The 26,014-nt window shown below is 38.2% G+C and overlaps 1 protein-coding gene across 2 annotated transcripts in view; it reads right to left on the bottom strand.

Annotated features, from left to right (window-relative positions):
* Positions 1–22,329, bottom strand: part of SNX14 (sorting nexin 14) — a 52,931-nt gene extending 30,602 nt beyond the window's left edge. For both annotated transcript variants that reach the window (XM_082755590.1, XM_082755589.1), the window contains exons 1-12: positions 22,075–22,329; positions 21,816–21,936; positions 20,974–21,050; positions 20,798–20,876; positions 13,912–13,955; positions 8,774–8,861; positions 4,681–4,765; positions 2,795–2,951; positions 2,413–2,488; positions 1,701–1,745; positions 1,528–1,608; positions 1,276–1,390 (exon numbers count right to left, since the gene is read on the bottom strand). In XM_082755590.1, coding sequence (XP_082611716.1) covers positions 1,276–1,390; positions 1,528–1,608; positions 1,701–1,745; positions 2,413–2,488; positions 2,795–2,951; positions 4,681–4,765; positions 8,774–8,861; positions 13,912–13,955; positions 20,798–20,876; positions 20,974–21,050; positions 21,816–21,936; positions 22,075–22,214 — 1,108 coding nt within the window. In that variant the 5' untranslated portion in view covers positions 22,215–22,329. The remainder of the gene's footprint in view (positions 1–1,275; positions 1,391–1,527; positions 1,609–1,700; positions 1,746–2,412; positions 2,489–2,794; positions 2,952–4,680; positions 4,766–8,773; positions 8,862–13,911; positions 13,956–20,797; positions 20,877–20,973; positions 21,051–21,815; positions 21,937–22,074) is intronic.
* Between the last annotated feature and the right edge of the window lie 3,685 nt (positions 22,330–26,014).

The raw sequence follows: 26,014 nt of genomic DNA on the forward strand, positions 1-26,014 counted from the left end.
TTGAAGATCATCTAGTTCCAACCCCCCAACCCCCCCCTCCTGCCATGGGCAGGGATGCCACCTACTAGATCAGTTTGCCCAGGGCCTCATCCAACCTTGTCTTGAACACCTCCAGGGATGGGGCATCCACAACCTCTCTGGGCAACCTGTGCCAGTGCCTCACCACCCTCTGAGTAAAGAGCTTCCTCCCAATGTCTAATCTAAATCTCCCCTTTTAGTTTAAAACCATTCCCCCTTGTCCTGTCATTATCTGATTGAGCAAGAGAAGTTTAGAAGGAAGAAAATTCTGAAGCTTAGAAAAAAGACTGGTCATTAGCAATAGCCAGAGTCTGAGTAACCTTCCCGCTAGAGGAAGTAGCTCTAGAGAATTGTGTTGGCTTAGAAACCTCTACACGTATCACCAGCATTAAGCTAGTAATCACTTTGCTGAGAGTTTCTTGACAAAAAGCCAACATGTTTGAAGGATACTGAGCCCATAAGAAAGCGCAGAAAGAAAATGCACAGAGATCACTTATATTTCTTTTATATAATAACTAATGACTTCTGCAATGTTTCAGAGATAAAGCCTGTCTAATTTAAATAAACATTTTTTGCTGCTGTACATATGAGCTTGGGATATGAAGACAGAACCATTATTTCCTATGTAACACAGAAATACTTGTTTACAAAAAAAAATGTATTCTTTTGGTAAACCAATCATTAACCACTAGTTGACCAAAAACCTTGAAATAAATCACTAAATTACAGAAACTTCACAGAAAACCTTATCACTGGAAAGCAAAAGGCTTTTCAGACAACACTTATGTAAAGGTAAAACCAAATGCAAGGTACAGGTTACTGAATAGGAGGAGTTTTCAACAGTTTTCCTGTTCTTGGTATATTTCTGCTCTTTACAGAGGCTTTAGAGATAAAAGAACACGAGAATTTTTTCACAATGTATGGCTCATGTTAGGAATACTTTAGTAACCACGTTTTAAAGATACAGCTGTACCTTGTATCTATGGCCAGAATTTTCCCCTTACAAGGATATTCTATTTTAAAATGTACAAACTTTATCAATAAACAGAAATAAAGTTACAACCTAGAGTCCACAGACATTAACATTGCCAAGATAAGCATTGAAAAAATCAGTACATAATTAAATGAACACAAATCCTGAAAGACAATCTCTTGCGTAACAATGCTGCCTTGTTCTTAGGCTCATTCACTTAAACGTGCAAATGCTTAAACCTTTTAAAGATCATCAAATATACCTCAGCACACATATAATCTTACCTACAGTCAGGCAGAACTGCAGCACATGGACTGCCCCTTCCTGTTTCAGGAAGTTCATAAACCGAAATAAAAGGTCTTGCTGATCTCGGATCTCCTTTAACTCCAGTTTCAGGACCTTAATAGGAGATTAAAAACACGGTCAGCCAATTTTCAAATTTTCAGTGAGAACATAAAGCAAAATGCTGTAGACAAATGTATCAGGTAAAGTACTTAGGCAAAACAGGAAAGCAAATAAATACTGCCTTTGCTTACAGATGGCTTTTTATTTCTTGGCTCTGCAAATTTCTGAAGGAATGGAACCAATGAAGAAGTAGGTTCAGTTGCTTTCTCAGGCTGTAGAAAAAAATGACAAAACACAACTGGGTAAGAAAGCTCCTTTAACAGAGGAAAAGAAAATGGCTAGTTTTAATTCTGTCTTTACTCACTGGACTGTCATCAATGAAGATCAGCAGCAAATGGTTGACAGTGTCCTGCAAGAAAACACAGTACAAAAGTAATATTAAAGAAATAACAAACTAGATGAAAATCATTTCAGTATCATGTTACACCCAAGTTTAAACCTATGAATATACTAATACTTAGAAAAAAACAACAAATAATACCTACACGACTACAGTACCTTCTACTTGCAGTTATGCGATACATTTATAAGCACTGCAATTCTGCCTATTCATATATATACATAAATAAAATTGAAGATGGCATCATTCCATCCAGAAATAAATGCATTCTTATTTGCAGAACTGAAGACAAAATAACACAGCTGCAAAAAGAACGGCTTACTTGAACTGCTATGAATATGCATACAGCTCAAGTTCAAGTAATTGAGCCCCTGTTGAAATGTAGATACATCAATTTGAGGGTGTTTATACTCGCATAGCACTCTCCTGTTTGACAAGAATTGTAGTACTTCATTAAAATTACATTCTTGAGAGATCACGACAATATTGGATTTTAATCAGTTTCAGTCAGTTAATCATTCAAATGAACAAAAATGTTGGCCAGACACTTTTTCCTTTTACCCAGTCAAAACCCATAGCAACTAAACTATTGTGCATCATTTGTTTTACCACAATATACTTAGGAGGAAAAACAGTTATATTAAATAAAAATCATTCACACGTTCCAAAGTCTTACAGGATCTGCTAAGAAATCCATAGAGGGAAGGAAAACAGAACCAGGCAGAATCTCTCTTATAAGAAGTGCCAGGGATCTGAAAAGAAAAAAAAAAAAAAATCAGTACCCATACTAGATTACATCAGTTTTAAGGTAATAAAGTCACCTATAACATTATATTTCACTAGTAAATATTTTAATATTTAAAAATGCATTTTAAATGTGCTAGAATTACTTTAAGATTGATCAAAAAATCATAAGTAAAGAGCTAACACTAGCCTTGAACAAGCAAAAGCATAACAAGGAGTGATATGGAAGATGCCTCTAGAATTCATTCTTTCAGGCCCCAAAATTACAGTACTATATCGTAATGCAGATATACAACTCTAAATGCTTTTTATACCTGCATTCTGTTGATTTGGGGGGTAAAATGTAAGGAAAAAGAAGTTCAGTAAGTTTTCTTAAGTAGTGAAGTTCATCTCTTCGGCTTCTCAAAGCAACGTGTAGTTCTGGTCCATACTCTTCTAAAGCAGCTTGCTGTAGAAATTCTGCATTTTTTACTGCAATAAATAAATAAGTATTAAAAGTTGTTCCAGCCTTTTGTTATTGAGAAAAAAAGAGGTGATCACTTTTCATTTGAGCTAAAGATTAATACTTTCAGTACATGTACTACTGCCAAAGGGATACAGTGTTGTAACTTTAAAAAAGAACCTTGGCTTGGACTTGGAAGGTTGGCTATGTAATAATAAAAATCTCAAAAATAAGAATTCCTTCACCATATATCTGAAGCTTACATGATTTCCAGAATGATTTTTTTCATTCATGATTATTGAAGAATTCAACATTTTGATTCTTCTAAAAATTTGCACTGCCCAAAGTACACCTCTATATGCTTCTTCCTGACTTCCTTCTTGGTCTCTAATTCACTAATTCTAATTCTACTGTGCATATAGTGAGGAATTACTAGGAGAGGTAAAGGTAAGAAGAGTAGAAAAAAAGGAAATGTTCCCTAGAACAATAATTTTAAGAAGGATATAGAAAGGAAACTAACAGAAAAAGCTAAGCTCAACTAGCCACCAAAGCAAGGCCTGAGAGCTGCCTTCAAAGAACGTGTGATAGGTGGCTGGTTCAGCAACATTTACCAGAAAGCATTGCTAAAAGTCATTTTCAGGTGCTACTTCATATATCTGCCCTCAGAGGCTTCTCCATTGAACAACTGAAGAAGATGGCTGTTTTCAATGCTATACGTTTAAAATCCAGTTCTTTGCTAATAAAGAAAAGTGTTTTCAACTTCTTCATAAAAATCAAAGGAAACATTAATTTTGGTGTAAAAGTTACTGCAAGATAATCTAGCATTTGAAACTTTTGCTGTGCAATGAAACACATCTAATTCAGTCACACTGTATCTCACTTTATTCATGCCTACTACTCACATGTTCAATAAGAACTTCCAAAGTTCAAATAACAGTATGTATTTATGGATATCAAGCAGATGTTTTGAGGGAAGAGAGGAAAGTTCGTGACTTCAGTGAAAGTAAACATCTACCACTTAAAAGTTGAATGAAATCACGTTTAGTAGATACAGTGATGTGGAACACAGCCAGTGAAAAAAAAAAAAAAAAAAAAAAAGTAAAGATAACTAATTTCCAACAGCAAACATTGTATTTTTCAATATTCCTTCAATAAGCAGTTTCAGTAATTTTTATACTAGGCTAGTGAAGTATTTGTATTTTGATAATGATTAAATATGCTACTTGTCCAAGTCTATAGTTCATAAACATAGCTTTTCAATATAATGAACAATTCCACTAACTACTCACCTTAAGGTGCAGATATGAAATCAGTGTTAGGTGTGAACTCATTCTAGCTGTAAGAGTTACAGTGTAAGAGCTATAGTTATACTGCACAGACATGCAACTCCTTTCATTTATAATGGCTTAGCAGTAACACAAGAAAAACTTCAAGAACCACTGTTAGATGATCTTGATTGATCAGAACAGACAAATACATTCTCATTTACCATACAGATAAAGAAGTTTAGTACTTCAAAGTTATGGGGATGCATGAATTCTGGAATTCAGAACTGAGATTCTACTTGTATCATAACACTCTCCTTATTTGTCTTTGCAACCTCCAGAAGTAAAATGTGAAAGGATTACTTTTTTTGTTGTTGTTGTTTTAAAAAGGTAACGATGGTGGAAAGATTTAACAAATATAATGAAACATGGAAAACTGAACACCTTTATACTTGCCATTTGAAGCTGACAACACATCAAGTCTTTACAGTACCTTTCTGCCTGGCTTTGGCTATCACTTCTATGTGCTTCATTGCTGCCTTGAGCATTTTCTTTGTTACAACAGTTGGAATATCCACCTAAAGAGTAGTTGCAAAACAAAAACAGAATTATTCAATTTTTTTCCTGAAAATATATTAAAGATCACAACTACAAAACATACTAATTTGCTCTTATGCCCCCACTGTAACCATAAAAAGAGCCCTTCAGAAACAATCAATGAATTCTCTAGATAAACTGACACTATGCTCACTCTTGTGGGCAAAGAACACAACATCACATAGTATTGTTTTTGGCTTTTAGTTCTAACACATTTATTTCCAACTTGTTCTCATTTCGATTCTTCCACAAATTATAATTACTATAATTATTATTTCAATAATTATAGTAACATAGCTTGACTTCCAAATCACTGTAAACAAAGGCTAGTTCTCCATGAAGATTTGACCACCACCAAAGGCAACTAAATCACACCCTGCTTCTAATACTTGTTAAGATTACACTCGGCAATCTAAAGTCCACAAGAACTAAAAGCAAAGTGAACCACTCCTCCCTATGTACACGCAGAAAAACCATTTAAGCTCAGCTGATGGCAGAACCAAGAGAATTTGAGCTCCTGAGTCAAGAACACTTTTAGTGCCAACAACTACGTATTGCGTAAACCCGTTTATAAGCCAAGCAAAAAGCAGTAATTCTGCCTATGTGATTTAATAAAAGATTTTATTAGTCAGTCCTGCATTTATACTTTCTTTGATAATTATGAGAATGAAATACATATATATAATATGTATGGACTACTGAATAATTCAAGCACAAATAGACCTCAGGATGTCTTAGCCTAAAGGAGGCTCAGATTAGGGTGCTCATGGCTGTATCCATTTGAGCGTTGAAGACTTCCAGAGATGAAGACAGTCACCTCCTCACAGGTCAAGTGCTCCTGCCCTGATGATCTTGGCGTCCCTTGGCTGAACTTGCTCCACTCTATCAATGCCTCTTTTGTACTGTGGAGCCCCAAAATGGATGTGATATACTAGGTACTGCGCCAAAATATTGCTGCCTAAAAAGCACCATGGAAATGAAGATAACTATTTCCCTTGACTGACTGGCTCTGCTCCTGTAAAGACAGCTCACGATGCTGTTGATCTTCTTTGCTGCCATTACACGCTCTGGCTCACATTCAGCCAACCATCTACAATGAGCCCCAGGTCCTCCCCAGCAGAGCCGCTCTCCACTGCCAGTCAGTCCCCAATTCCAAGGGACTCTGCCATTTCGGCTGCAGTAGTTGCACAGAAGCTTACCTATAAACTGATTTACACACTATATGCCCGCTATTTCAAGCCAGAACAAATGACATCTCAGAGAAGCAGAAATACACAACAGCAAGCATTCAGAAGTCCTCAAGACGAAGTCAAATAAAGGCCTTAAATAATAAAACAGAAGCACAGAGTGCTTCTTGCCAGACAAGGAAGGAGCCTGCAATTGCAAAGGCCCCTAGAGCTGAAAAGAAAGTTGTTTCTTATTCCTTCATATAAGAATAGCATGTATTCCTACATACTCTGTAATACTTGAGGTGCACAGCTAATTGAATTCAGGTCAACTCCTACTTTTTTGCTTAAAAGTAGAAGATTCTGCTCATCGATGCAAAACCCTGTTAGTCAGGACTTGCATTTCAGCCATATTTCAATAAAGAAAAAATTTCCTATGGAACACAGGGATAAGAGAGGGCTTATTTCTGCACAGGTAAGGTAAAGATCACAGCAAGCAAACTGAAATTTTTGTCAAAAGATAGGTTCTACTTCAGCATCAATAACAATCAAATTCAGGTCTGTTATATCACAGCATACAAAGGAAAGATCTTCACATTCAATTAAACGCTAACTTAAAAACTAACCCAGAAACAGCACCAACAAGGAAAACCCAGATCAAGCTGAAGTCAAAATGAATAAATAAACGTTTTCCATCAGTTAAGAGCTGACTAGCTTTGTCACTAGCGTCTGCTGCTTTGTTCCAACAGCCACACCTCAAAAACTCCACCTCAGCAACCTTAGACAGAACACCAATTCACTGCAGCAATTTGTAATTTTAAGCCGTAATTCAAAAGCAGAAGATTCCTCAGCAACAAAAATAAAGATCTGAAGTGAAAAAGGAAACAAAGTTTTGTTGTTTTGTTTTTTACTTGTACATACAATCTGAAATTCTGGGATTAATATCTCCATTAGCCAGAGCTATGGCTTTCAAACATTTAATAATAAATTCAAATCAAAGTACAGCTGTTTGGCAAAGACTTATTTTGCAATCTGTGCTGAATTTCTCCTGAAATTAAGTTATAAATGACATTGTATTGCAGATGAAAGTTTATAAAACATTCTGTCATAACCCTTTTCAGCTAATTACTGCAGCTTTAAACTCAGATTCCAAAGATGAAAAAGAAAAACAGCATTTTATTTGCAACTTGCATATCAACTCTTATTTCTACGCATGATGTTTCCAGCTTTACACACATCACAATCATTATTAGTTCAGGCTGTCTGCATCTGTATGTGGGTGTGCGCACACAGAAACACTTGTTTAGCAGAAAAACAGTATAGATTGGAAAAAACGGTATAGCACCAGATATCAAGCTCCCCTGCATGACTGAACATGCCAAGTTTCAATTTTGTTCCAAACCACAAAGTTATTATTAACATCATTTTGCTTGAGGTATCTGTAACACTTCATGCAAAGAGACAAATCATATTTATTTGCTTCCATCCTATAGAATAATATAAACATTTATAAAGTAAATATAAACATTTATAAAGTGAAATGCATTTCTGTGACAGCCCTTCTGCTTTGTAGTTCCCCTGCCATTTCTTAATACTTGTTCATGTTTGAGTTTTTGTTGCATATATTGCCTAATCGTCACATGGAATTTAATAAATTACAATTACTTTATTACTGACAGATATGATAAATTATTACTGAAATTCAAACTTGATGGCAAAAGCTGCTACAGCTGATCTAATACAAATAATGACTTATTTCAAGATCAACAGAGGAGGCAACTATTTTATGAATCAACAATGGCACTACAAACAACACGAGTAATACCTGCATGTGAGGCCTTTAATTCTAACATCAGATAGCTTAACTTTTAAGACCTTGATCTAGATTTTCGCTTTGGAAGATTTACTTTACTTTCACACATCTGCATGTCTGCACTACAACAATCGTTTTCTAATTTTCCCCCACGATCACTTTAAAAGCAATGTACTGGAGTTCAAGTAAACAAGAAAGTCATCTGGATTTGATATATAACAAGGACAGAATCAGGCTGTTCATCAGACATGACTGAGCACATGTACCAGTGGTAGTTCAGAAAATATTGCTGTTACTATGGAGGGGGAAAGACACACATTTCTGGTAGCTGCTCCAACAGCACAGCCAGCACTGAACAAATCTGGAGGCTGAGTTAGCATCTCTTCCTGCTTAGCACAGCCAGAAATTTAGGAGCAGTTCCTGTAGAACAGGCTTGAAGCACTTTACAAGAATACTGGGCATATGTGCTAATGTATTAAATGTAGCTAACAAATAATTTGAATGTTTGAAGTTTACTCTGCAGAATGTTTCTTAAAAACTACGTTAAGATAAGAATAATATTATTTTAATTCTTACAGTAAGCTACTCACATTTTATTATCCATAGACAACATAAGGACCTTGTCTGCATTTAAAGAGCCAAAGAATGAGAAGCCATGACATGGGTACACCATCAGCTACTTCCTAATAGGTTTCTCGGTAATTTTCAATTTTTTCCCCCACTTAGGTTAAGTCATTAAAAGACAGCTAAAAGATCATCCCACGGTTTTAATAATGCCTTACACTGGTGTCAAAAAATATATCAATTTGCAAGAATCTTCCAAGATGTTTTATAACTAGGAGTGGAATAAGCTCCATAAGGAGAAAGAAGAAACTTACATGGAAACTGCCTATACTGTCTGTAAGATTGACTTTGGAATTGACATTTAACAAAAATTAAAGAACTATCTACAGATGGATAACAGTTCTTTCAGATGGAAAAACAATGTTCACACCTTTAAGTCACCTTACCTTGTGGATTCTCCGAACTAATACAGATGCAAAAAACCGCAGTGTGCCTCTCAGTTCATCCACAGAGGATTCATCATCAGTAATATTTCTGCAGTATTGTGAAACAAGTCATCATATAAGAGAAAGGAAGAAAATACATATATATTAATTGAACCACAATATATATTTTACTACTAAAAACTGGAATAAAGACAGTCAGTGATGCTTCAACAGACAATGACTGAAAAGAAAGCTGTATGGGCAGAGTGAGCTGCCTTCTATTTGAGTAAAATACGTAACATTCCCAGTATGTTTGTGCACACAGGAATGACTTAAGTAAAATGCCTCAGTGTAAACTGGAATTATACACCAATGTCTGCTTTAATATATTGTCTGCGTGATTTTGGGCAAAGAAAATCTAACCTAGTTTCCACATATCTGAAAACAGTGACTGTTTCCTAGTTCATTGATCTGAAGTCTGAATGAGTCTGAATTAACATCTTCAAAACCTTTAGAATTAGGGTACTGCAAGCACCCATCCCAATTAAGCTAGTCAAAACTGTATTTTCCATACTGGCTACTCCAAAACCTTCTCTACTACTCAATTTCAAATAATCTTCTGGCTCAGTACACATGCGGCTTTGTTAACTTTTTATTATAAAGTTGGTAGCTTCTCATGTAGCTTTTAAAGACATAGATACATTCCTGGTATTTCAGCTGAGCCTCATCCAAAAGAAAATTTTCACCAGAACTTTTTCAAAAAGTTCTAATACTTTGATGCCATTTAATTCAATAGTATTCCCTTTAAAAAATATAAAATAAAGAATTTAAAACAGACTTCCAAATCACTGTGCCAAAATATCAGCTAGACTTTAATCTGGTTTGCCAGTTTCCATCTGCTGCAATACAGTATGCTGGGTGAAAAATCACGTTAAAACTACTTGAAGTTGATCATGGGAGAAAAATACCTAATTCCGTATCTTTTTTTGGGGAAACTGTATGCTAATGGGGACTACAGCAAGTCTTAGGTGCAACTAAACTGCAATTAAATTAAGTGGAAAAAGAGACCATAATAGCAGAACTTTGCAAAATGCAACAAAATGGTTAAAAATATACCAACATTTAAACATATATGGACACTATAGTATGAGCAAAGACATCAGTAAAACTGCATTGTAATAGCTGAGCAATGGCACAACAAAGAAAGCTGCCTCCTGCCTTAGCTAATGACCATATGGAAAAGCCATCAAAGCTTTCAGTTTGCATAATGCGTATGCAAACCCCCAAATGGTTCTGCATATGTATTAAATGTAAATATCTTTTCTATTAAAAAATAGCCTCAACAGGATGTTTGAAAAGCAAATATGTTATGCCTATATCATCATTTTACATTATTCAGCACCTGATTTTTACAGCAAAATTAGCCCAAGTTACACAGCATCCAAACGCACCTTGAAGGTGAGCTGTTAGCAGCAGATAGGGTTGACCACGGTATATCAAGTATATAACTCACTGCATGAAAAGGCACCTCAAAGAAAGCAGCCTGGCATGAGGAATACAGCAATCCTCAGCTAATCGTGTGCAGATAAGACAACTGTAAGGCTTGGTTTGTCACCAGCTGACATTTTGGAAGCAATATTGTTAGCAAATAGCTACGCTGTATAAGGAAGCCAAGGGATTAGCAAACAGATTTTCTGACTGTACTACTAATATTCTACAGACAAAAAGATAGATGAAGTAATTTGGACCAAGACATTGCTATTTTATTGACACTTGGCTAACCAATATTCTAGCTAATTCTACTTGGACACAGCTTTGTGCCACGTACTTTCATGCCGTGCCATAGGTTAGCAGAGACATTTTTTTAATCATCAGTGGGCTGGAGAATGGTTAAAAGAACATCAAGAACTTGTAAAACCCCAAATCTCCAGTGACACAGTGGAAGATCCAAATAACTTGCTTAGAAGCATTTTTTAAATTGGCTGCATTTTCCCAGAATTTGCAGAAAAACTCAAAAACACAACTACCAGGATAATGGAGAGATTTGCTAAAAGAAAAAGGCCCAGTCTGCTAATTGTAAACAGTTACTGAGTCAAACATCCCAAAAGAGATACACCCAACTTGCATGCAAAGCTCCGTGGGATCCACTGATAAATGAAAACCACATCCAAATACTGAAGTAATTATTTTTTCCTGATTGTCAATTATTCTTATGAAATTTAACCAACCCTTAAAAAAAAAAAAAAAGGACAAAGGAAATACATTGCAAGCTGATAAAACTAAGACTATGATTTGTAATTAAATGAAAATCCCCAATTTTTACTGCATTGTAAACACTTGGAATAGAAGCAGCTCCGTATGCAAAAACGCTGATTTTAGTCACTATCAAGGAAAGATTTCATGGTAACATATTACAAAAGCACAGTAACTACACAGTAAGTTTAGAAACCAGAGAACTGGAATTGCAATAGCATCAATGACAGAAAAAAAAAAATCAGTAAGTATAGAGTAACACATTCAAATTTTAAAGTCGCCTATTTAAAATGAGGAAAAAGCTGGTAAAAGCAAGACATTACGCAGTCTTATTGAACAGTATGCTGCATAAGTAACAGATTCAGACTGGTGTTGTGTAGTTTTGTAGTTGGATTACTTAGAACTATGCTCTATTCCCATATACTTGAAAAATAACTCAATCAAATATTGGAAAATTACCAGTATAAATACCTTGATAAATCCCAAACAATTCATATAGGTGCAACTACCTACTTCAGTAGAGTTCATAGGATTTTAAGTACTAATTTTCTTTCTTCTAAATTGATCTTAGTTTAGGGATCTTTACCTCAAAATTTTAACTTGCTAATAAAACACTACAAATTCTTACACTGTTTGTTAATGATACAAGCACAAAACACAGTTTTTCCCTGATTAACTTTATTTCTGAAGCAACAAATCTACGGTTTTGTCTTGCAACACACATTTCTGGTAAGCATTATATTATTGCCCCAGCTTCTGAGTGGGTTGTCAGGTTACTTGTCTAATGTCCAGAGCGTTCAAGCAGCATCAGCTGGCAGTGAAAAGAGAGAGAGGGGGAAAAAAAAAAAAAAAAAAAAAGAAAAAAAAAAAAAAAAAAGAGGAATTGTCTACATAAACTCCATTTGAAAGGGGGTCAGCTAGCATAAGGAGTTGTGCCAGACTTTTCTCAAAGGGAAGCAGCAGACTGCTTTATCAACCTCACCTGGCAAGCCTGAGTTGCCTGCTGGTGGTTACCCACATTGCTAAAACAAGCCCAGCCTAGAAGTGAAAGCTTCTGATTTGGCTTTATGAAGAATTAGCTGGGGTTACTGAGGTGTGGTAGCTCAGGAAAAACATTTAATGAATTCAGGAGTCCTTCCCCCAGGGTCAGCTGAGCTGTACAAAAGGCAAAGGTAGGTCTAAGCAGGAAAAGCCAGACCTAACATGCTCTACAAGAGAGACCTCAAACGGCAGCACACACAGTTCAGGCATCCCTGCATGACTGCTGCTGGCAACACAGAAAAGCACAGGAACACCTGAATGAGAACATAGAGAATGAGACAACAGTTAACAATACTACTACTGGGCTGAAACCAGCAAACCTTTCAGGACCAAGCTCTCTGCCTGAAGAATTACAGATAGCGCTGCACTACAGCTCACTGAACTCCCAGTAGTTCAGGTTCGCGGAAAGCTCATTAGGTCTGATCAGCCTGGTGTGACTTCATGGAGCTAGTTCAAAATTCAGAGGTGCAGCCATGTAAAACCAAAGACAGTTCAGAAACACCCACACAGCTCACCAGGAGGCAAGAAGGAGCAAGGTCTAGGCTGGCTGGCTCTGGACCAAGTATATTTTGCACCATGCTTCTAACTGGACATATTCCTATGCCCACTATGCAACATATTCCAGACTTCAGTCACCTTGAGTATTGAAAATGCATGCAAGTAATATGTGGAATGCAAACTGCCTTGTCAGTCCAAAACAAGGGAAATGGGGAAGTGGCCTTCCACCAGCCAAAAAATCCTCTATTTCATAAATCAAAATTAGATAGAAGATCTAATTTTGTCCTCTTGCATCCATTACTTTACCAAACACAACTGAACACCCTCTAGTTTTCTCAACTTGAAAGTTAAAACCCTTGAGTTTTCCAGCTCGATCACTGACAATACGTGGTGCTCAGGCTCCCTCTGCTGTTTGCGTAGGCAGCTGAGTTTTACACTGAAATGTGTTCATCACACAATGACAGACATGAGACATGCAGACGTCAGCCACAATTAAAAACCAATTAGGCAAAAAAAGTCTGTCCAGAAATTTTGGATCCCAGAAAGGCAGAAAGAAAACAGTGGAGAGTAAAATACAAGAGCATAAATTGCCTTTAGCACAAAATGACCTCTCAATCTAAAGGAAAAGTCTAATTCAGAATTAAGGTAAAATGCTGTTATTTTAATACATTCATGTTGTATGATCAGTTAAAATTTTAACTTAATATCTTCCTACAAAGTACTCTCAAGCACTAATTTATATATAGATTACAGCTGTAATCTTTTCTTTATGTGCTATTTTAAAGTTATTTAAACAATACTACTCTATTCAGCTCAGCATAGCCACTCACAACCTTAAATGTCATCAAACGAGCAGGTACTCTGCAAGAAGGTGGCCACAATGTATTTACAATATCTTCTCTAGATTAACTAAAACTGTAGGTCTTATTAAAAAAATTCTATAAAGTGAAATATTTTAAGATTTATTTATTTTTTAAGTGACTTGAAAGATTGACAATACCTCTAGTCTGGAAATACTTTTTTTTTTTTTTTTTTTTTACCCCATGTGTATATATACACATTATTACAAGGTTTTAAACAAGCCATGCATATTTCCAAGGGAGAGTTATTAGAAAATTAATATATAAAGGGAATAATCTAAAAATGTGATGTTAGGATGAAATACAAATTTCAGAACAATCCCTATCACTTCTAAATTATTAAAAGACCTGTTCTACCCTGCACAAAGAGACATCAAGATAATGAAATTGTAGCACTTAAAAGCATCCTTTGTATTTTATTAAAGAAACAAAAATGTTTTTTTTAATTAAGCAGTTTGCTGATATTTATGTTATTAAACAATAGAGACTTCTAGGTAAAGCTCATACCTGTACCATGGATAAATAAAGTTTTCCAGCACCAATTCGAGCACCTGTGTGGAATAAAGACAAAGGCATTACAAAATAAACAAGCATACCATAAGTCCTTGTTAGAAGAGTTAGAAACACAAGCATCCTCCAAAACTCTCAGAATATGATCTCCTGTATCATAAAACTTCAACATATAAATACGTACGTTGCAGTCCTGTTGTGAGGTTGATCATTTTGCATAATAATCAGTACTTTGGGCAAACAGTAATCAACTGATGGTTTCATGCCATCTCAATACGAAAGAGCTGCCACTACAGATGACGCAAAGCAGGGTACTGTGGCCACTCTGTGATACAAGTGCTCTGAAGAATACAAAAAGGGATGGTCCTTACTGCATGCTCACCTCTCAGAGACAGTAAAAGAAGAATCCTAAAAAGCAACATCTAGGAACACTGTTCCCCTTTCGTCAAATCCTGCACCGCAGCTTTCAACAAAACACACCTTAAGGTCCAGCCACCTCCTGAAGTCCTGACCAGAGCACTTCCCAAAACCCATGTCCTGCATGTATATCCTCATGGCTTTCTCATACCTGTTCCTAGCCCCTGCATATCCCAGCTACATGGGAGAAATTTTTCCACCCTTTCCACCTGTTCCTCACAGGCCAATCCTAAAGTTGCCTTTTCCATGCTGGAAAAACTGGGTTCCTCAGGAAGGAACAGTGCTGTTGCACCCATGTCCGGCTTGGTTTTCAACGTCACATCAGGAAGGGAGGCAGGGAAGGTGACAGTCCCTGTTCAGTCAGCGGGCAGCCACCACCACAGACAGAAGGTATACTGAAGCCGAGCTGCAGCTCTGGCACCCCTCCGCACACCCATACAAACATTTCCAGTCACTGGCACAGACACTGCAACACCATTAGCAAAAAGTTCTGGAAAGGAATGAGATAAAGTGACAAGGGAAAAAATGGCAGGGGTGGTGGAACTAGATGGTCTTTATAAAAGGTCCCTTCCAACCCAAGCCATTCTGTGATTCTATGATTGCTTCAGAGATCAGCAGCATCAACGCTGATAAGGGCAGTAAGGCAGAATGTGTCTGCTGCTACATGAGGCTGTTGGGCCACATTCTACAGAAGGGGAGGTTTTGAAAAGAAGTCACTGCGTTCAGAGAAAAATCTAAGATCTGTTTGAAAGGGAAGCTGAACATAACAGCTGATATAAAAGCCTGGTTTATGAGAATAAGCATTACTCTTAGAAGATTTGCTGCTGTTCTCATTCATGTTGAGTATGCACACTGCAAGAAGTCAAGACTTAATAAATTTATGCTCTCTTCAGGGCACGACATGCCTCTGCTCTACACATGATTATACAATATGCTCTGTAATATGCACACCACGGCCTTTTTAATTCCTCTCAATTCTTCAGGCTTGAGCAGTTGATCAGCACTCTTTCTGTCTTCCTTACTAAGAATACTGTCTACTCAACTTTGGTAAGAAACGTTCCCTTGTGCAATTGTTTCATTTCAGGGACTCTCCTCCCTTTGTTTTTAAGAGTGAAGGAGAAATCTCATTCCTTTACCTTCTCTGAAGGGATGCTTTCTAGCTTGGGACAATTTTATGTGTCTGTGTTGTGGACCACACAATTTTCTCCTATCACTGTGTGCTATATAAAGAATATATTTTTAGTGTTGTTTTTTTGTTTGTTTGTTTGTTTTTGTTTTTGTCTTTTTTCCTTGTTGGAGCAGGATTTTTGTTCCAGGTTTCCCCATCCGGTCCAAAACTTTTATCATGCAATCCCAGAACCAACGCTTTTCTGAAATTTTGAAATTGCAACATGATCATGTGTTGATGATGGCCAGATAAGCTAAACAACTTCTTACCTACTTACCTCTCCTTTTCTACTAAAAAGGAGGGAGAGACAATACGACAGATGCTTTACTTCCCAGGACAGAAAAGACCAAGAAATTCCCAAGAATCTTCTTTGGAAGTTAATCTTCAAACAACAGGAAGGAAATCAAATCCTGCTCCAGTCAGCAAAAACAGACGACTGGCCTTAACAGCAGTAGATCAGAACACTCAAGACAATTTTACTGATGCCTTCTGTTATACTACCAGTACATGAACCACCAATTTACTCTAGAAACCTCAGTCTCACAGGTACTGCAGCGTTATTTTTGGTCATGCAGAGTTTCTAACAAAAACCTCTTTCAGGGGTCAAACCGCAGACTCTTCCAAAGAAGCGCCTGTCAAAAGGAAAGACCCGCAGCAAAATGCACACTATGCATCTATCTGTTAGAAGATCCTTTCTCTTTCTTCCTCCACTTTTTCTATGCAACCCCCATCAAGAACAACTACAGCAGATCGTCTTCCCCTTGGAGTGGAAAGCGTACTCGGACAGCCTTCGAGCATAAGACGATGTACTCAAAGAGATTACAGTGCTCTCCTCTTGAGCTTTCTTTGTGTGTGACTACTATTTTGAAACTGAAAACCTGTCCACATCGCTGCAACTTACAGTTCATCAGCTGTTCATCAGCTGCTAGCACAGTTTACTGACACTCTCTCAGCCTAGGGTCTGGAGGCTTCTGAAGCTAGCATGAGGATTGTTTCCAATGGTGACAAATCTTGTTCTTACTTGAGAGCCAAGTCAAACATGCATGGTTCTGAGGAAAAAAATAAAATCTTCTTATGGTTACCAAATGAACAAAGAAAGCAGGAAAAATGCTAGACACAATGGCCCATAGCACCTTCTGGGTAAGGTCTTGATGAGACTCACTCTGTGTTTGTAGTAACTAACTTTTACTTGAATCATTGCACAGGCTCACAGCCTTGTCAGTCTTCCTCTTGGTATCTCTTGCTTCGAGATCCATGTTGTAGGCAAGAGTCCTCTGTTAACAATTACACATGAAAATGCCAAGCAAACTGTCCCACTAAGCAGAAGACAGTATGCACAGAGACAGACCAGACAGACAACTAACTCCAAATACACCTGAAGTCCATATGTTGGTGGTCCTTGTATCAGAGGTCAAGACACATCCTAGTAGAACTGCAGTTATCTGTATGACCTTAATTAAAAACGCCTTGATTCTGGACACACAGAAAGCACTCCCTATTTATACCTTTGCTAAATACACAGTAAGACAAAGACAGTTACGTACAGTGCTCCATTGCACCAAGGTGGCATAATGAAGCTGAAAGAGAGCTACAGAGTGAAAACATCCATACTGCAAAACGCAAGCACTCAAGCAATCATAGGAAACTGACTCAGGGAAAAAAAAAAAAACTGTCACATCATTCACTACATTTTCATAAAGCACAAAGAAAGCAGGAGATGTGTACCCACTTCTAGTGCAGCAACACCAAAAATATCATTCAAGCTCAATTACTCACACTACACACACGTGCCAATGGAGTAGATAGGACACTTCAAAGAGCGCTAGATAATGATAAGCAATTACACCTTATAGGAAGTATTATTCTCCAGCTCTAAATTTAAATGATGAGTCATTTCATTTAAAGCCTACCTATTTTTCAAACATTTTGCAAAATGACTGGTTCTGTGTGTGTGTGAAGTTTTGAATTGGAAAGTGATGAAAAGCATACAACCAAATGCAGCAGGTTCAGTACAAGAAGCAGCTGAAGAGAAAAAAAAAAAAAGCAGAGAAATTCATTTCTAGCAAGCACAAAAACATTGCAAGCTAGTCAGTCCATTGCTGCTGAGCCAAGCTTTCTTAGGATTGCCATCAAATAGACTCCAGTTGCCAGGAGGAAGAGCTGTAAGAGCTAAGTGATAAACGATTCAGTAGCAGGACAGAAGTACCAGGCCAAATTAGACTGGAAAGCAGCAGGGATTTGATAGTAAACCACAGAGATGATATAAAAAGCCTTAAAGGACTGTACAACTAGATAGCAGAGGCCACTTCCTGAGGGCAGAACAAGCAATTCCCAACACAAAGCATGCAGGTCACTGTGCAGTCAGCCACGAGAGTTCTGGACTGGTGAGGAGCATGCTCAGGCAGTAACCAACTTCTTGCCATTCATTTGTCCATTAACAATTTTTAAAAGAAAAAAAAAAAAAAGAAATCTGGTCCCATACTAAAAGTAAGAACCTGAGAACCCCAAAATCAATGAAAAATTGGTGAACTCAACAGACAGCACCCTGATCCACTAACCCATTTCTTTCATGATGCTGATCAAGAGTAACTGAGCAGATTTCTATAGATTTGATTTGCAACCATACCTGACGCAGCAAAATGAGATTGTAAGTAGAGATGAGTTCATTAACTGAATAATAACATTTGATTTTCCTTTACACAACCTGTAACACCTTAATTTTACTTAACGTAAAGCTGACCAACAGAAATAACATCTTAACTCACTAAAGGAAAAAAACATGAGGAAAACTATCATAAAGCACAATGGACTAAAAAACCCACAAACAAAATTACACTTAGGTCACAGAATTATTTTTGTGCAAGATACAACCCAAATTATTAAATATTGATAGATGCATGGTCAAAGCAGTTCAACTATAAAAATAATAAGAAAGAAGCTTTAAGCACAGGGTTTTCTTATTGTTCTAAACCAAGTACAACAGCTAGATAAACAAAACAAGGATGCAAAAGATTAAGAATCTGCAAAGTGAGACAAACTCTCATCATGATCCAAGAGTGAAAAATCCACATTTGTGAGAATAAATTGCATTTCTTCAGATTCAAATGGGAATTAAATTATTCTTTAACTACTAGAAAACCTATGCTTAAAGACTACGTAACTGATTCAAATTAGAAACACTTGGAAATGAGAACGTTGCTAAAATTTTTCAACCTGCAAAAGAACTAGGAAAACTAATTCAGAATCAAAAAAATCCCAGAATTATTTTAATTATTTGAAGAATCTGCCTTTCAGAGGCAGGCTGCACACCGTACTCCTTCGGAATCTCATTAATCTTAATTCACTTCTCAGTGTATCAGCTTTCCCCTACTGCATGACTAACCCACAAAAGAAAATAAGGGCAGTCTCTCCTTCCAGCCCCGAGCAGGCTATCCAATTCCAGTCACACGTTAAACGCTGCAGATCCCCAGCACAGATGAAGAGCAATATGGCATGGGCAGAACCTCTGCTGCCCTTTTAACAGGTACGGAAGAGCTGCAACGGGGAACAATGCAGTGGCATTTCTCATTCCAGCTAGTATCCCAAACACATGAAAAAGGTGACTTCATTGTGGAAACAGAAGCCTGTCTGGGTCCACCAAAGGTTATAACCCCAGCACACTGTGCCAGGAACGCACAGAACCCAGGTCTGACACCTCCCTCTGGTGAAGCACACAAAGAAGAGAAAGGAACGAGAAACACAGCATAGATATACAAAGCCACGTGGATGCTGCTAAATAAAGCAGGCCTGGGGGGACACAGCAGTGAAGGAAAAAAATAAAAAACCACCAACAAAAACACCCACACCACTTTGGTAAAAGCAGAACTACAGTATCAACAAGCAAATACAAAATGCCATTGTGTAGCAACACACTTCAAAAAAGCAGTCTTAGAAGATAACTATAGTATCCACTCAGCTCTCTTATGAGTAATGGACTACAAAGAACTTAATTTTAAGCTAAACAGGACAACTTCCAGTTCTTCAGCATTTACGCATCCTTTGGTGAACCGTCACAACTATCTGTTGCCCAAAGTTCTTAAAAAAAAAAAAAAAAAAAAGCATTTATTTCACATTCTACTATTAAAACGAGGCTTAAAAAATAAGCCTATCTATATGATAGTCAGTGATATTGTATTGCTCTTTTAATATATTTGGGCCTAAACTTACTCTAAAAAAAAAAAAAAAGTCAATTTTAATAGATCATGTAATTTTAAAACAACAAATGTTTGCTTCTGAATTACAGAGGAAGTCACTATATTAAACTGAAGGAAGTCGACAAGTTATCTCCACGTTTTTTTTGGTTGGTTGGTTTTTGTTTGTTTTTTAAAGTCTTCAACTATCCATCCCTCCCTTCCCTTAAGGTTTTTGTCCTGTTGCTACTCTTGGTATGGGGCATGCTCTGAACAGCATCACACACAGCCGAATTAAAGAGCTAGCTTATACCTCAAGCACACGCACCATTGACTTCATACATCAGGCTTTTAATTATGAGAGCTGACATGTAAGAATCTGCTCATCTCAGACATGCCACTTATTTTTTCCCTTTACCATAGAACTCCAAAGGTGGAATTTTAAAAAGAGATTAAGCTATACAAGTATTTGTGTATTTTCCTAGCTTTAAAAATGGCCAGAAAGTTATCTAATTAGCTGCCACTGTTCTTCATCAAGAATCAACAAGGGGGTAACAAACCTAAAGCAAAAGCGTTCTTCAGATGCTTTCTAAAGAGAAAAGAATAAAACAAAATTCCTGATTTAGTCTTACCAGAAAGAGGTATAAATTTATGCTGTTCTTTCAGTAAACCCACTGACTACTTATTTTGACCAATTGTGTTACAGCTTTGTCTGATGATTTTAAATAGGTATAACCACATGCTTATCTTCCATCACATAATGTTTGTAACTGGAACAAATCATCCCTTAGCCTCCACTTCAACAAACCAAGCAGGCTGAAATCCACAACCTTTCAAGAATCAGACACGTTTTTCAGTCACCTATTTAGAACTGTTCTTTCCTATATATTTCCCAATTTGCATAGATGTTTCTTGAGTTCTAGGCACGCTACTGCAGGGACAGTCACATGTACGTTAACATTGTCTCTCTGCACCTGCCATATATTCTTTTGAGTTTTACATGAAAAGTTAACACACATGCTACACATATCTGACTCATGTACTCAACTGGAATTAGCAGGTCTAAGAAATGTGAAATTTAAAAAAATCACTGAATTTCAAGGAAATGAAGAAATGAAGCAGCAATTACCTCTGAGAGGGACGCATCAACCTTGGAAGGCACCTTCAGATCCAGCCATGGCTGATAGTTTTCCAGGAGCAAAGCAGGTCTGTAGGAGAGCATGGAAAATTAGATGTAATAACAATTCAAGTTCCCTGCTGAAGTGTACAAAAATACTACCATTAACAGTGCCACTTTTAATTTACCTGTGCCTCTTGCATTTGACTTTGCCACACACAGCACAACTGTGACCATGGGGAAATAGCTCCGGCAATTCTAATTGCTAGGAGAAAACATTTGGACAAGTTTATATTCTTTAAAATGATGACTCTTAACAAATCAGTAAATTCCTTCTAGAGTATGCAATTACAGAGAACTGAACAGTAGACAGGCAAAGTTGTTTTCCCAGCAGGAAAGCAAGATAACAAGGCATGGCATGAGAAACAACTGAACTGATCAGGAAAATCACTTCTACTACAACAAAACTTAAGTAGATAGCCTTGCACATCTCTACCTGTCTCCCCAGACATCATTTAGCCTGTGATCAGATCAACTGGCTTCTCTACGAACTTTGCCTTGCCTCAAAGATAGAAAACAGCGATTTCCTTTGGGAATGCTTTTCCCTTTGAAGTTCAGTACTGCTTAAAGAAGCTTGAAAGAAACAATCAATGAAGAAGAGTTAGAAGCAGCATGCAAAAGGCAGGACATTTTTAAAAGAGTCTTAATAGAAGAGAACACAGTTAGATAGTGTCTAAGCTACTTGCAAGTGAAACGCCCTAAGCAAAAAGTGGGTGAAATGGTTAGAAGACATCCATGAAGTCTCCCAAGGAGCAGCTTTGCAGGAATATGTAGATTTGATGGGCTTGTGCACAGGTACAGGAAGAACCCAAGGTTGTAATCACTGTATTTGCCACAAGGTATCTATCAGTAAATAGACACAAACTGTATTTACTTCTGGTGGCTTGAAAGCAGCAGGAATCCCACCAGAATTGCTATCTATGTCTATGTCTGATGAATTTCATGGCAGCCCGTGGAGCACCGCGCTTACCTTGGGTTTGTATTTGATGGTGCACAGAATATTGGGCAGGAGGGAGTCCGGCCCCAGCGAGCAGTAGAAGGTGACAACACCAGCCACGAACGACCAGAAGACCATCAGGACGTGGAGGTACCTTCCGAGCAAGCAGAAAAAGGGGGTCACCGCTCGCAGATCTCACCTTTTGATGTTTGTTTTTTTGCCTTTTTTTTCCACGACGGCCACCCCGCAGCCACCCCCTGCCCCATGGGCTGTCCCCCAGACGCCGGGTTACCGGTTGAGGAGGAGGGTGGCGGCGGCCAGCCCCAGCAGGAGGCAGCAGAAGAGCGGGTACTGGCGGCAGGTCTCCCGCAGCACCTCAGCGCCCCGAGCCCGCTGCCGCAGCCGCTCGGCGGCCGCCCGCGCCCACCCCATGGCCGCCACCGAGCCCGAGCCCGGGCCGGGCCGCGCCGCTTCCGGCAATGGCGGGCGGCGTCAGAGGGCGGCCGCCATCTTGTTGGCGGCGCTGCCTCCTCGCCGCCCCGTGGCCGGGAGGAGGCGGCTCTCCGCCGGGGAGGAGCGGCGGAGGGGTGGGAGGGAGGGAGGATTGGTGCCCAAATTGGGGTCGGGGAGGTTGGGGTGGGTTTTGCAGCCGCACCGCGTTAGGCTGGTCTCCGGTGACAGGGCGCTTACATAAACGCTCGGGGTCGGGACAGCTGCACCTGGCTGAAACGCCCTATATTTAGCTGGGGACTGAGCCAAAGCTGTGCAAACGCTCCTCAGGGCTTCAGAGGGGATCGTAAAGCAAACGGAGCAGGGCAGAGAAAGGGATGAGATCCTCTCCCCCCCTCTAAAATCACAAAGTGTACAGACAGGGTTACAGCAGGCTGCCGAAGTGCTGCCCGGAATGTAGCTTACTGCGAGGGAGGAAGGCGTAAAGCCAACTGCACATTAGGAACAGCCCTCAGGTACTGCCCAAGTCACAGCAAACTGCTCCAATGCTTTCAGTAACTGAGGTTGTTGGGTCCTAGGAAGCTCAGAAGTTTTAACATAACACCACTGGTTAGGGGAAGAGGGCAAAATAAAAGTGCTTCAATGACTGCTCCTAGAAAACCTTATTGAGACGGGGGCTTCTAAATTACATATATAAAAGATAACCTGCTCAAGTACAACTGCCTTCCTTTATTTTTGAGTTGCATTGAAAAAGTGGTGTTGCCTTTTATACTCATTTGCACCAGCCCCATACAGGCATATTTGGGCAAAGGATACATACGCACATGCAGACTATGCTTGTCGAGAAGAGACTCATGTTCACAAAGCTGTAGTGCAAACCCTACAACTATTCTGTGAAGGAAAAGACAGTATTTGGAATATGAGTTGGTATCTAGAAATCAAAAGCCGAAAATAGCTTTCAGACACTTCTCTCAGATGTTTGTCATTTTATGCAACACTTCCCTTGACCTCCAGATCAGGTGAAATGCTGCAGTTCGGCTTCAGTATGTTGACCTTTCTCAGAGAGCTTGGCAAAAGCCCAGGGTAGGATTGAATTTCCTTAAGAGCGCCTGCACAGTATTATTTCATGTCAGTCCACATGATTTCTATTAGGAAAAAAAAACAACAAATAAGGTACACATTCACAGCAAAGCTCCATACAGTAAATTCAGAGGAAATTAATTTTCCTCAGAAGATGCATTTTTATTACTTACTCCTCAGCTTTACTGCTTACAATTTTTAGTCATTTATTTTGCAATGTTTTTAATAATAACCTTTTTTTTGTTTGTTTTTGTTTTTTTTAAATGTGTAATGCTTAAAATATTTCATAGAGATGTTGTGACCAGCATCATGTATCTGGAACATTGGAAGTGACTTGCAGAGCAAACCAGCAGCACGCAAGAACAGAAGTTCAACTTCTGCTTCTGTTTGAGTTCTCTGCTCTGGGTAAAGTTTCTTAAATTATAGCTTCATTGTTCAGGGTTATGTTTATTTAGCATAAAAGTGCCACATTCCCATTTGGCAGTAATTGTACCTCATCATCTGAGAAGCCCTGTGATTTCCTTCAGTTCACAAAGTTTAGCTCTGCTGGCCAGACTCCACTACAACCTGCTTTGTCCCAACCTCCTCTGCCACAGACAAAGCACGGCTAGCATCACAGATCACCCTCTGCAGCCCACAGCTCCACGACTACTTGGATTGTTCTGCTACACTGAAAGATGTAGTTGAGGTTTGTTTTCTAGCAAAAGAATACAGAAAAACAAAAGGAAAATATAGACAAAACCAAGCTTTTCAAAATTCCAGGCAATTTACATGAGAAATGAAAACTTCATATATTCATCAGCAATAGCAAGTCTCCCTTTCCATAGAAAGGAGACAGTTCTCCATTTTTTGTTCTTTTAAAAACTACAACCGAAGATCACATATTCTAACAAAAAAATGCACCAGTGGAGATTTTCCAGCATAATTTGAAATAAAAAAAATGCTTGCTGACTGAAAAATGTTAGTCACGTAGCTGAAATTCTATTTAATTGTTTTTGTTTTAAGTTTGAACTCAGTTGTTTCTTTAGGCAGTGAACTGTAATACAGATTCACACAGGCTCTGCAAGCAGTCTGCTTTTACTCTCCAGTATCTTAAAAAAATAATAATAATAAAAAGTTGCCAGTCTATAATGCCTCCTTCTTCAAGTAACATTTTTCTCAAGGATACAGTTGTCCAGGCTAACTTCCATAATATAATTCTTCATCTTTGCCCAACCAGGGATTAGTTTTCCTTTATAAATCATTCCCCACAAGTCCTTTATAATTTTTGTGGGTCCTTTACAGATGTTTAATCTGAATGAATCATGTTAAACTTTTAACTTCAACAGCTTTCTCCTAAGCAAGCTCTGAATTTAGTTTTAAGCATATATTTAAGAAATAGGTAAGAAATAAAAAAGTAAACATGGACTCAAATCCCAATAAAATTAAGCTTTAGTAGGCAACTTAGGCTCAACTTTTCAATTTAAAACTCAAAGGGCATACAACCAGTTTCATCTCATGAACTCAGGTAATTCAGCTGCATTCAAAAACAAAGTAGATTTTCTTTTTATTATTATCACAGGCTTGTTGGCTTCTCTCTTTTGAAAGAACACTCAGGCTTTCAGAGAAAGCAGAGGCTGACCATTTCTGGCTACCATTTGGTAGGATGATAATTATTAGCATTTAGGTAAACAAAACTGTTTTTACTGCTACAAATGCAGTAATGTTCATTAGTCTGTTAGCGAGTTAATAGTCTGCTAATAATGAGACTTACTGTATATGAGACTCACAGACCTGCTCTCCTCGGTTGCATGGGAATGCATGCTGCCAGTGGTGCTTTTGGGTTCTTATGTTTGCTTCCTGGACCACCATGTTATGAACCATGAGTTGATCCATGGTATTACAAGATTAAAGCAAAGTGGATGGGAAAATGATAAGCTGGGGTTAAAAGTACCCACTGGGCACAGCAACAGAGGCTTTGGATTACTGGGTAAAATCCCACACAAGTTGTCTTTTAGAAGAACAGAGGAGGTCAGCTGCTCCAGGAGAATGAGGAGCATAACAGCAGAAATAAAGGAAAACACATTAAAAAAAAAAAAAAAATAATAGATGATACTTCTCAAAAAGTCACTGGTCTCCACAGTTAGGGGAAAAAATGAATTACTAGCTGATGTTAGATATTTAATGTCTTGTTTTACATAAAAAGATTCAGCAGGAAATTGAATTGGGTGGCTAAGGGATATCAGTTTTAACAGGGTACCCAAAATTCATCATTGCCTTAAGTATAAAATAAAATTCATGTAGATGATCTGAAAATACCTACACCAAACTGTGTTGTAGAACTGAGGTCATGAAATCACTGATAAGTACCAGGCAGAATAAAGACCGGCCTGAAAAAAGGGCACAGAGACTGCTCTGGTAAGGGAATTCAAGTGGAAGAACCTACTGCGAGTGAACATCCAGAGGGTCAGTTTAGTACGCGCAACAGGACTGATGCTTGGGAAAAAAAAAGGTGCATGGACATTGAGGAAATACTGAACACATTGGAATTTCACCAGGATGAACAATGTTTATTTTGGAAAATGCACCATTGGGAAGAAGGAACAAATGGCTACATAATAGAGGCTGTTTTGTTTTGAGGAACCTGTAACTCTCAAGGAGAAAAAAAACAAAAGGGTCAGAGCAATGTTAGAGCGTTTCTCCAAATTGTTTGCATGAAGAGG

The sequence above is a fragment of the Aythya marila genome (genome assembly GCF_965140915.1).
Source record: "Aythya marila genome assembly, chromosome: 3".
Taxonomy (NCBI): Eukaryota; Metazoa; Chordata; class Aves; order Anseriformes; family Anatidae; genus Aythya; species Aythya marila.